At 35.4% G+C, this 12,500-nt stretch overlaps 2 protein-coding genes across 6 annotated transcripts in view; one reads left to right on the top strand and one right to left on the bottom strand.

The window, feature by feature from the left end:
- LOC137980233 (steroidogenic acute regulatory protein, mitochondrial-like) overlaps window positions 1-12,500 on the bottom strand; it is a 34,878-nt gene that overhangs the window by 13,448 nt on the left and 8,930 nt on the right. The window contains exons 6-7 of one of the 5 annotated variants that reach the window (XR_011118468.1): window positions 10,524-12,500; window positions 9,081-10,277 (exon numbers count right to left, since the gene is read on the bottom strand). The exon at window positions 10,524-12,500 is cut by the window's right edge and continues 3,766 nt beyond it. The exons of the other annotated variants lie outside the window; for them this stretch is intronic. The gene's annotated coding sequence lies outside the window, so the exon portion shown is untranslated. Of the gene's footprint in view, window positions 1-9,080; window positions 10,278-10,523 lie in introns of those variants that run through there. 5 annotated transcript variants of the gene reach the window in all.
- Window positions 10,854-12,500, top strand: part of LOC137980234 (thiopurine S-methyltransferase-like) — a 2,585-nt gene continuing 938 nt past the window's right edge. Inside the window, exon 1 of the mRNA XM_068827633.1 lies at window positions 10,854-12,500. This exon is cut by the window's right edge and continues 938 nt beyond it. Within this exon, the coding sequence (XP_068683734.1) occupies window positions 10,854-11,564 (711 nt within the window). The 3' untranslated portion in view covers window positions 11,565-12,500.

The following is a 12,500-nucleotide window of genomic DNA, read 5'->3' on the forward strand; positions in this document are numbered from 1 at the left end:
TCGTATTTCGCCGCCTTTAGCTTGCGTAACAAGATGACAGTATATTTTGGATGTTGCTCTCGTAGATGATTGACTGTCAGGCCAGTTTACATTTAAGACACGTAACGAAGTCAGAGCAGGTCTGTCATAACCTTTTACCCCATTTAAGCTTTCTGGCTTGATTTTGCACTGATTTTTTGCACTGATTTATCATAGGCAACTTAAGCTGAAATGGTGAAATCAAGATGGCGAATCTGATGACGTCACACGACATAAGCGACATCCAAAATATACTTTTATCTTGTAGCGTAAGCTAAGGGTTTTGCACTTCATGTGAATTTATTTTTCTGTGACTAAATTTAACGAAAGCCTTGGGGGGTTGATCAACATCCCCTCTCTCCCCCCTCAAACTGAGCCGGGTACGTGTTTTCTGACGTGAAAAATGCCTGCAAGGCCTATAATTAGAGCTTCCTTTATGAGAAAAACATTCGTATTACTCGTGTGTATTCGTATGTATCCGTATGTTAGTCGTATGTTACTCGTATGTTACTCGTATGTTAGTCGTATGTATTCGTATGTATCCGTATGTTCCGTATGTTACTCGTGTGTTACTCGTATGTTACCCGTATGTACTCGTGTGGTGTTTTAGTCATGATCAATATTAATATAAAAGCTGTGCTTGATACCACTAAATAAATCCAATACTGCAACCCGATATGATTAAATATTCGCATAATCAATCAAATCGAACATGAGAGAATCACAAAGCATGGGGTTTTTCCCGCTGAAAACATAAAATGAGTCATCATCAATAGCTATTGTATTAAAATCATATGACAGTTGTTAACCACAAAAACGACCCATAAATTTACCAGCTGATATTTTTTATCAGAAAATTTACCAGCTGATAAATTCTGATGATAATTCCGATGATAGCTGATAAATCCTGATGCATGAAGTTTGTTTAAATAGCGTGACATTCGATAAACTTAAGCAGTAAACTTTAGCAGTAAACTTCAGCAGTAAACTTTATCATTCAGATTGTTTTAGTGTGTTGATTTTGTAGTGACCGTAAGCGTAACTTTTGATGCCATTTTCGTGAATATAGCGCTTATCATCGAAGCAGGACAATGACACTTTATTCAGCTCATAGCTTCCAAGTTGATGTAAGTTGCTTCTGATCGTTTTCATTGTATGATACATTTGTTTGTTATCAAATAGCGTTTGATAATATTCATCTTGATTCCCTTAGCTGTTTTTTCGCCTTTGTCATTGTTTTTGATATATGAATACATTTTTGATCTCAGTCCTATAAATTCTGTGATAGGAATGCCCGAAGCTTCATCTTTTTTGCATTGTTGAAATATTGACTATTTTCTGAATAATCACTGTTGTCAAATTTATTTCTGTCATTCCAAAAGTCTTGATACACATCACTTGTTTCGATTTCATAAGTTAGTGAGTCTGTCTCAGTGAATAATAATTTTGTTTTATCATTGTACTTTTGTTTGATATAATTATAATGGAAATCAGACATTAGTGTTTTGCTGAGATCTAAAATACACATACCAACATATGCAGGTCTGTTTAATAACAATGATTTCGTTGAATATTTTACTGCTTACGTAAGTTGGTTTTGATGTTAATTTAATCAGTTTTTTTCTCATCTGTGACTAGTCTCACATCAACTCTTTTCCGTAAATGTTCCATTGTTTTTCCGAATACACTGTTGTTCATAAGTTTGAAGAAATCTTTTTCAAAAGCATTTTTGGCATTGGTTCTTTTATGTGTATTAACGTCAATATACGGCTTCATCCATGGTGACTGATTAAACTCAAGTACTCTGTGAACTTTAGTGACTTTTAATCCTAAATTAATATACAATTGCAGTGTTTTGTAATGAACAACATACTTTTCTTTGTTTTTTAGGGTTGGAATCAGTTTGTGAACAAGACCAGTTGATATATTTGGTCAGCAATCTTTTTACAAAGTAGACAACATATCTTGATTAACTTTGATCTTTTGAGCTGCGCATGGATAATCATTATGCAAATTACGCAATTCTTTTGGATACACAAGATCAACTTCCAACATCAAACCTTTAGTGCTGTCTTCTCTGTACTTAGCTAAGTCAAGCTTATCAATTTGTTTTTGTGATAACCATTTGAAACCACATGTTGGCAAATACAGAGTCATAGCCCATCCATATAAATTGTTTGCAGCTAAATACATAATATATTTATATAATATAATGTTTTCATGTATTTGTAGTTTGCTTTCGAATATCTGTTAATGAACTGGAACATATCAATGTCTGTCATTAGCTCCAATTTGATATCAGTTATCTTTAACATTGCATCCCAAGATAATCCAGGTGATGTCAAATAATGACATGGATCCAGCTTGTAATTCTGCAAGCATGTTTTACGGAAATTTTCGAATACATCAGCTAATAAAAGTATCTCAGATTTGAGATACAAGTCGTGATATTCGCCCACATTTTTTAAATTAGAAGTATTCCATACATTTTGTGCGTGTTGATAAGCTTCATTTGTTACATGTTCATTATTTAATATGCTGAAAAAGTCGTCTTTTGTTGGCAATTTGGTTTCATTAAACTTTTCAAATGAATCCATATAATCGTAAGGATAAATTCCTTTTTGTTTCATAAGCTGGAACAGTTCATTTTTGAATATTTCTTTTGTGTATTTTAATGATTCATCAGGTAAATTGCCAACTAGTTTATCAAGACTTGAACTCATAAAATAAAAGCTATCAATAAATGTTAAATGATTACCAAGCATGAAAGCCGTATACTTTTCCATGTTATTAGGGATAGCATTAATATTCATTTGGCATTTTTCTCCGAAATATAACTGGTATTTTATCAGTCAATTTAAAATTCAGGTTACACTCTTGGTGAGCTGATCCTCTGTATTTACCAGTAATATGATAATGATCTCTTACACAAATGTCTTTATCAGTATATTTTTTGTTACAAATATGGCATGAATAAGCTTTTTTAAATTTTATTTCATCTTCTTTTGCCATTTTTAATTGCTTGTTGAATTTGTACGTGATAACATTTTTACAATTTACCTCTTCAAGCATTTTTTCTATGAATTTGTTAACAGAATTATGACCTCTATATATTTCAACTGGTTTGGTATATTTATCATCATAAAAACAAACAACTGTAAAACCATAGCCGCAATCCATATGTTTTTGATAAGCTTCAGTGTATGATTTATCATTGTTAGGCTTACAAGCTTGTATTTTTTCTGTCAGAGCTTCAAAATCAGCATATATCGCAAACGGCACAGGTAGTTGCTTATGAAAATTAGTGAATTTTACTTTTGAACCTTTTTCAGGCATTTTGATAGCATTTTATTATTGGCATTTTATTTGAATACATACTTCTTTGTGATTAGTTAAAACTTGTTCAGAGCTGAAACATTGCAAACAATACATGCAAAAGTGTTTTCTTTCTTTATGTTTTGTTTGATTATACATAAATTTATTGAAATTTTTGATAAGTACATAATGTGTTTTGGTTTCTTCAGTTATTAATAATAAATTCATACAATCTCCATACTTTTCTTTTGATATATAAATAGGAAAAGGTTGTTTTTCTTCATAACCAAATACATTAATTTTTTATATGTTAATTTGGAATTATTTCTTTTTTACGCTTAAATCGTACTCTTTTCTTTTTTTTCCTTTCTTTGTGTCTTTTCAAAGCATTAACATAACTAAAACAGCAATAATTTAAAACCTGAATAATCTCTTTTAAACTTTTCATACATAAAATATATTAAGATTTTATTAATTTTCTGTATCTGATGAAAAATATTCTGTTTCAGTTTCATAAGTATTATCTGAATTAACATCAAAACTACATTGAGAATCATCAATAAAGCTGTCATTTAAATCATATCGATCTAATTGACTATCGTTTTGATAATCACTTTCAAATTGAGATGAATATAAATCAATACTTTTAGAACTCATTTTATATTATATATACAGAAAATAATTCTATATATTTTATTTTTTTAAATATTCGTCAAATCTTTCATTGGAATCCAACTATTAAAATCATTGCTATATCCTTTCCATTTTACCAAAGCTAGTTTCTTTTTATGATCTCTTTTTACAACTTTATCAATTCGAAATACATCTTGTTTTGCTTTTAATAATTCAGGCTCATAAAAACTTCCTTAATAATAATAATAATAATAATATAGTATACCATTACACTGCGTTTCAATGATTAACAAAAATTACAAATTACATTTAGAAAAATTACATGTTATTTCAGTATGTAAAAATATGCAAGAATATGCAGAAATGCTTATATACAAAATATTTATGTACAAAAAGATACAATAAATTTTATAGATTAAAAAGATAGGTCTTAAGTTGAGCTTTAAAAGAATTTGTGGAAACAGCAGTTTTAAGTTCCATGGGACGTTTGTTGAAAAGTTCCGCTGCAGCTACTTGAAAGGACCTGTCGCCATAAGTTTTTGTATTAGATCTAGGGACAGTGAGGAGGTATTTGGTACCCGATCATAGATTTCTGGATGGCTTGTACTTGGTCAACAGTTTGGAAATATAGGAAGCTGCTTGACCATTTAATGCTTTATAAGTTAGAAGTAGTAGTTTGAAAACGATTCTCTTATGGATCAGTAGCCAGTGTAAGCTGTTATGTGCTGTGACTTTTTGGTCTTACTCACTATCCTTGCTGCAGTGTTTTGTATACGTTGTAATTTGTCCAGCTGTGTTTGCGGGAGTCCGTAAAGGATTGCATTGCAATGATCAAGTTTTGATGTTATGAGTGCGTGAATAATCCTTTCACAGTCCGACTGAGACAAGTATTTCCTTATTCTACCAATGTTCTTGATTGCGAAAGAGGCAGATTTGCAGAAGTTGTTAACATGTTTGCCTAGGTCCAGATGATGGTCAACGATCGTACCGAGGTCCCTCACAGTAAGAGTGGGGGTAATAATGGCGTCGCCTATTCGAATCTCGTCAATTTTCTCAGAGATTGAATAACAGGAGGAGATGTGGACAGCTTCGATTTGCCCGCATTGCAGCTGAGGCCATTAGAGGTGCACCAGGCCATAATATCCTTTGTGCAGAGTTCAATTGAAGATAGAACATGTTTGTGGCTTTTGGGATTTAGAGATACATACAGTTGTGTATCACCAGCATATATCATGCAGTTCAGCCCATGTGCAGCAATGATCTCCTCTAACGGTGCAAAGAAAAGGGAGAACAGCAACGGACCAAGGACTGATCCTTGTGGTACCCCAAAGGAACCAGGCAACTCAGAAGATTGAGTGTCATTGATGATCACTGATTGAACCCAGTTGGTGAGGTATGACTCAAACCATGAAAGCACTTTCCCAGTGAAGCCATAGCGGTCGCGAAGTCTTGTCAATAGAGCTCCATGATCAATGGTGTCGAAAGCAGACGAAAGGTCGAGGAGAACAAGGACGACTTCCTGGTGTTGATCTATAGCTTTAAGGATGTCATTGAAGATACACACTAGAGCTGTCTCAGTGCTATGATGGGGTCTATACGCTGACTGGAATTTGGGAAGAAGGTCGTTGTCAGTGCCGTAGGAAACACGCCGGTTTGAAGGAACGCGTTTATAATATCAGTCAGTGGACCTACAAGCACTTCTTGAGCCTGTTTCAGAATAGTAGTGGGGACTGGATCCGAGACACATGATTTCGGTTTCGACTTGGCTATCAACTCCTGTATGTAGCTGACAGGGACTTGTGTAAAGCTGCTAAAAGTGCTGGAGCACTTGACAGGCTCCAGCGGCACCAATACAGACGAGGATGTATTGTTTATTTCCGCAAAATTGTCCCTGAGTTACGCAAATTTTAGTTGTAAAGTAGTTATTAAAACTCTCGGTGAGACATAACAACGAGGTGTGTGATGGAAGGGGACATTCGGGCTTAACTGTAAACAGTCCTGATATCATCTGAAATAGCTGGTTCTGGTCAGCAGCGGCAATCTTTGTGCTATAGCAATTTGACTAAGCTGCATTGAGAGCATCGATGTATTTCTTGCAGCTGTCATGATAGATTTGATGATGAATCTCCATACCAGGGGAGACGTTTTGGCGTTCGGCTTGCCTTTTGTGTCTTTTCATAACTCGAAGCTTGTCGTTATACCAGTGGGCGTTAGCGCGTAAGGTTATAGTTTGTGTGCACTCTGGTGCGTGTTTATCAATCAAATTTCGCATGATAGAATTGTGTTGCGTAGTAAGGGCATTTACATCACAGGTCTTGTTTGTTGCATGCAGAGATGAATCTAGTATATCACTCCTGAAAATTTCCATGTCTATACGGCGAAGTTTACGGATCTTATTGTGAGTTTAGGAGGCTTAGGCTTTTCCATAGAAAGGGGACACATAACGGCAAAGTGATCCGATGGCATGTCAGAAACAATGTCAATATTGCCCGCGAGTAATGCGTCGTCCTCACGATGAATGAACAGGTCTAATGTGTGGCCTCGTTTATGTGTTGCACCACATACCCTTTGATGCAGCCCAGCTGATTCAATGAGATCAGCAAATTTAGCAGCATCCGAGTTTGTCAAATCATCCATATGAACATTAAAATCTCAGATGAAGATTAAGTGATCAGTACAGCAATCAGATGTTCTAATAGGGTAGAGAAGTCTTGCAAAAACATTGTCATGGTCAACTTATTTTTTTCAGACGATGGTGGCCGGTAGATGATAATCAGTCGGATGGAAGTGCGGTTACTATGGGTATATGAAATAGACAAGTCCATGTACTCCATTGCTTGAAATTGTATGATATCGTTTTGCTTCACAACCAGACCTTTACGTAAGATAACACCAACACCGCTGCCTCGTCCCACTGGTCTAGGCACATGGATGAGTTAGTGGTCTTTGAGGATGTTGGTGATTTCAGCAATAGTGGTTGTCAAAGTTGTAGAGTAGTTAATTTCGTCTGAAATCCAGGTTTCCGCCAGGGCCAGTATATCAATACGTTTGCTAATGACTAGATCACAAATGACGCTGATTTTTTATTGATTGACCGCGAATTCCAAGTCGCCAATCGAAGCCGTGTGTTGCCAGTGGTAGATTTGACTGTGTTTATTTGTATTACATTTCGGCTTGAGTGTGATCGTTTACTGTGGCAGTGTTTCGACTGTGAAGTTATCCGAACAGGTATTGAAGCCTTGCTGGTTACCGAATGAAGAGACTTTCTTAATGGATCATTGACGATAGGCGAACCACAAGCAATGTTGACAAGGTTATGCAAATCTCTAGAGTTTTTATGCAAATTCCTAGAGTTTTTAAATCCTAAACCAAGGTTCGTTCGCCATCGAGAGACTGATAGAACAGGTATAGTTTGGTGTTCACCTGCCGGTTGATAAACAGGAAGACCCTTCTCTTCGTTATTGAGATCTTTTAGTTTGTAAGTAATAGGATTGGTGTATTGAATTTTATCAACTGTGAATATCTCTTCAGTCCAATTTGGTGTATAACCTTTATCAAATGTTTCTCTTTATATTTGCTGATTCTAACCTTATCACCAATTTTAAATTTTGGTTTTTGTTTGGATGTTTCCATATCACCATATAGATTAAAGTAAACTAAACCTTGATTTTTTTTCATTGAAGCATCAACAGGTGTCATTTTTATTGAACTATGCTTAGTGTTGTTATACTCTGTCTGTTTTAATATTTTAGGCAAAAAGTCTAAATATTGTGTAATACCTTGTAAAGTAAACTGTTTCCACATTTTATTTTTAATTGTACGATTCCATCTTTCGACTACAGATAATTTTTCTTCATTTTCTGTTTAATAGAGTGTTATTTTATTCTTAGCTAAGAGATCTTTTACATGTTTGTTATAAAACTCTGTGCCTTTATGGGTCCATAAATATTCTGGTTTTCTACCATCTTTAAAGATGCTTTGAAATGCTTCTTTAACGGTTTCACCTTTTTTATCTTTCAATGGTATAATCCATCCATATTTCCTGAAAACATCTATTACCATAAGAAGATATTTGTATCCTTTGTTCCATTTACTAAATTGCTGCATTTCAACTAAGTCTGAAGTCCAAATTTCATCAATATAATTTGCAATAACACGCCGCCGAGTAAATTTTTGTTTGATTGGTTTGTGTAGCTCATCTGCTAACTGTTTCTGCCAATTATTTTTTTTTACTCGACGGCTTTTTACGTTTTTTGGCTTTTTAACACAAAGCCCTAGTTTTTGTTTTGTGTTTATCACATTTCGAGCTAACCAATGGCCCCATTGTCTTTCATTATATGGTACATTGTCTAATGCTTGTACCATTTTCCTGTCAGCTTTATTTTTGCATTTTCTATCATGTTTACAAACAGAATAATCAACATCATGCTGCATCGCAATAGAATCAGTCGGTCCTGTTGGTTGATCATATATTTCAAGTATTTTGCCTGTAATTGGATCATATTTAAGCTGTTGTTCTAATGGATTATATGGTCCAGTATATTTATGACCAGGAAAAGTAAATCCTGATTGAGGTCTTGGTAATTTACCAATAGCTTTCTGTAAATCAAAACCTCTACCATTTAAATCTTTTGTTTGTTTTATATTTTTTCTTTGGTCTGATTTTTGTTGACAATTGATTCAAAGCTTGTGATCCAACGTTATGAATAGCCGGATTAAGCTTATCCAAAGCATAGTCAATAGCTTTTTTTTGTAAAGCAGGATTTCTTAATGTTTCTGATCCATAGTATCTAGCCATTTCAAGACTTTTTTTACCAAGATAAGGATATAAAAATTGCAGTGTTATTTATTTGAGTCAATCATATTATAAAACTCCAAAAGATATCAGATTAAACTGCTCACATTTTTGCATTTATGAATTCCCAAGCAACAATGAAAAATCACTTCTTTGCCGCGAAAATAATACTCCAAAAGAATCATATGAAAAAGCAACAAAGGATCCATATAGCTTCATTTATATCGATAAGCCCCGAAAATTTACAACTAAAAACTTCAATGAAAAAATCTAACTAATTATATATAAATGAGTTATTCAAACGGCTTATTAGAATCAACAAGTACAAAAATAATTGAGGGCATACCAGGAGTTGATTTTAAACTGACTACAGATGGTAATTATGATATGGAAAATCAAAAAAAATAACTAATTTAAAACCAGGACAAAATGATAACGATGCTTTGACCAAAAGGCAGATATATGATCACGTTAATGTGAATGGTGGTTCATCTAGCCAACCAGTTGATTTAACTAATTATTTGAAAAAAGATGGAAGCGATCAAATGAATGGATTGCTTAATATGAATAATAGAAGGATTCAAAATGTCGCACCTGGTAGACATAATACAGCAGATGCTTTAACTCATCTTCGACTAGAATCTTTTTATTTTGATCTTAATGTTGATGATGGTAAAATAGAAGCTCAAAATCCAATTGATATGGGTAACAAAAAAATAACTGGGTTACAAGATCCACTTCATCACAAAGATGCTGCAACAAAATTTTACATTGATAACTCGATGTTTTTAAAAGCAGATAAAACAGAGCTAAATAATTATATTTTAAAAAGTGGTTTGAAAAGCAATCTTGACATGAATTAATAATGTTAAAGAAGCAACTTCAGGTCATCAAGCTATCAATTTTACTCAATTAAACAATGAGCTGAGTAACTATTTACATGAAACAGGTGGTACAATGAAAGGAGATATTGATTTAAACGGAAACAGTATCGACGGTATTCAAAATACAGTAAATAAGATGTCTGCTGTTAATCGTGAATATGTAAACAATGAATTCAAGGGGTTTGACCCTGGCCTTCCCCGGTCTGGCCGGGTTCCTGATGCAAGGGTTAATCAGTAAACGAGTGCTTTCTTCTTCACACGATCTCCATGCTTTAAAGAACGAAGAATATAATATTTGTAGCTTGCTTTTCTCGGGAACTTTGAATTTTGCGTATACGACAGAGCATTTTGAAGTTACACGAAGTTGGTATCCAATTCCCATGTGCGATGTCCGCGTATCCACGTATCCGGGTATCCATGTTTTCCACTGCGTATCCGCGTATCCACTTCAAAATATAGTTAGAAGTTTACTTGGGGAAGAGTGGTATTTTCCACTGCGTATCCGCGTATCCAGCCTCTTCAGAGGTGCAGCTTCAAAATGGCAGGGTATTCTGCAGTTAAGCCATCGCTTATTCTGCTGAAAATTCTGCCGGCAGAATTTATCCAAGCCCAGTGACAGCCAACATAACAATCTTAGGAGAAAAGAGTACTGTTGAAAACTAAAATGATAGTTAAATGTGGCAACAGCATGATAGGGTTTTAAAATTTTTCAATTTTGCACGAGCTATGCGATGTTATGAACATTCATTTTGTGCGACGAAATTGGATACAGGCTCAATTCCTTGTTTCTTCAACTGCGCTATAGCCATTGCTTGAGGAACAAATTCTTTGCCGTTCACTAATGCCCTCTAAAACCTGTATTGATGAATATAACTTACATCTTCTTACCTCTTCGTCCATATTAAATAAAATTTAACCGCTTCCAACAAACCACACAGAGTCACCTCGTCGGAACAGCAGGGTACAAGGTGCAAGCCTGATAACTAGGGTCGAAAATCTGAAGTCTGAAGTCCGAAGTCTGAAGTCTGAAATCTAAAGTCTGAAGTCTGAATTCTGAAGTCCGAAATCTGAAGTATGAAATCTAAAGTCTGAAGTCTAAAGTCTCAGTCTGAAATCGAAAGTCTCAAGGTAAGTCTGAAGTCTGAAGTGCCTCGTCGGCTTTCGTACCAGAACTACTAGGAAGAATAAAGTAGTTAATACGCAAGCAAATGCTTGAGGAACCAGATCCAACAAAAGATGAGTATTGGAAAAAATCCTGGGAAGAAGGCAACTTCAACTGGCACCAAGACACAGTTCACAAAATGCTCCAAAAGTATTTTGACGAGCTCACTGGTGGACGATCCAACATAACAGTGTTTGTTCCTTTGTGCGGAAAATCTCTTGATATGTTGTGGTTAGCTGAACAGGGACACAGCGTCGTTGGTGTAGAGGTATCAAAGCTAGCGATTGAAAGTTTTTTCAAAGATAACAACCTCGCGTTTTCAGCGGAGCAAGTAATATTGACAGCGACTACTGATCCAGTCGATGTGTACAAGTGCGTGGGAAAGCAAATAACAATCTTCTGTTGCGACTTGTTTGCTCTATCTGAAGAGCACGTCGGTAAAAGATTCGATGCGATTTGGGATCGTGGTTCGTTGTCCGCTGTGCAGCCTCAAATTGGTGACCGAGGAAAGAGATACACGAAAAAAATGCGCTCACTCCTTGCTGACCATGGAAAATACCTGTTGGAAAGTCATTACTACGAACTGGATCGCCAACTCGAACATCCTGTGAGCCTATCGGTTGAGTTCAGAAATAAAATTTTCGAGGAGGACTTCGTCTTAAAGGCTCTTGAGGTCGAAAAATCCGGAGAAGACTTTAAAAGAAAATGGGGATATTCTGATGAACGGCACTACCACTTAATTCAGCCTAAAGTATAATCATCTCAAATGAGTTCAGGAAGAACAGCACATGCAAATTGGTTGAAAGCTTTAGACAGAACGAGACATACTACAAATGGAGCTTATTATGTTATTCCATGATATGGAAATGAGCGCGTAACGCATGGAAGAGTTAAAAGTTCATTTTCAAGCTTATGCGAGGGATGAGATCAAAAATGATGTTCTCAAATCCCTTCAGCCAAATAAGTCAGTGGGGCCTGATCAAATCACACCTAAAGATCTTTTATTAGCTCAGGAATCTGTGGTACAAGGGTTGTTTGAGGTTTTCAAAAAAACCAAGGATTGTTGTAGATTCCTACAGCAGTGGAAGAAATCGTCAGTTACAGCTATTTTTAAAAAAAGGAATAAATTGGCTCCTAATAATTAAAGACCAATATCTTTGCTTCGTGTCCCAGAAAAACTGCTTGAGGTTGTATGTAAGTCTTTTGATGATCATATTTTATCTAATAATATTCTAAATAATCAGAAATGGGGCTTTAGAGAAGGTAATACGACTGAGTCTTCTTCTAAATCTTACTGAGGCTTGGAGAGAAGCTTTGGAGGGAGGTCACAAGGTTGGAGTCTTATTCATTGATTTCCGCAAGGCTTTCGATTGTGTAAATCGCACTATCCTTCCTGAAAAACTTAAAGGAGTCGCAGTTACGGGTAGCATGTGAAATTGGATCAATGATTACCTCTCCAACCCTGTGCAAAGGACTCAAGTTTATAACATAAGATAGGATTTTTTAAGGAGTACCCCAAGGGTCGCTATTAGGCCCCAGACTGTTTGCAACTTATGTTAATAACTTACCAGATCATGTTAACACAGGAAAAGTTATATATGTATGCGGACGATACAACAATTTATGTAATTGGAGACACTGTTGACGAGATTGTTCTTGTTTTACAACAGGTCTTAGACCAGGTTCATACCTG

This window comes from Montipora foliosa, chromosome 12 (genome assembly GCF_036669935.1).
Source record: "Montipora foliosa isolate CH-2021 chromosome 12, ASM3666993v2, whole genome shotgun sequence".
NCBI classification, from domain to species: domain Eukaryota; kingdom Metazoa; phylum Cnidaria; class Anthozoa; order Scleractinia; family Acroporidae; genus Montipora; species Montipora foliosa.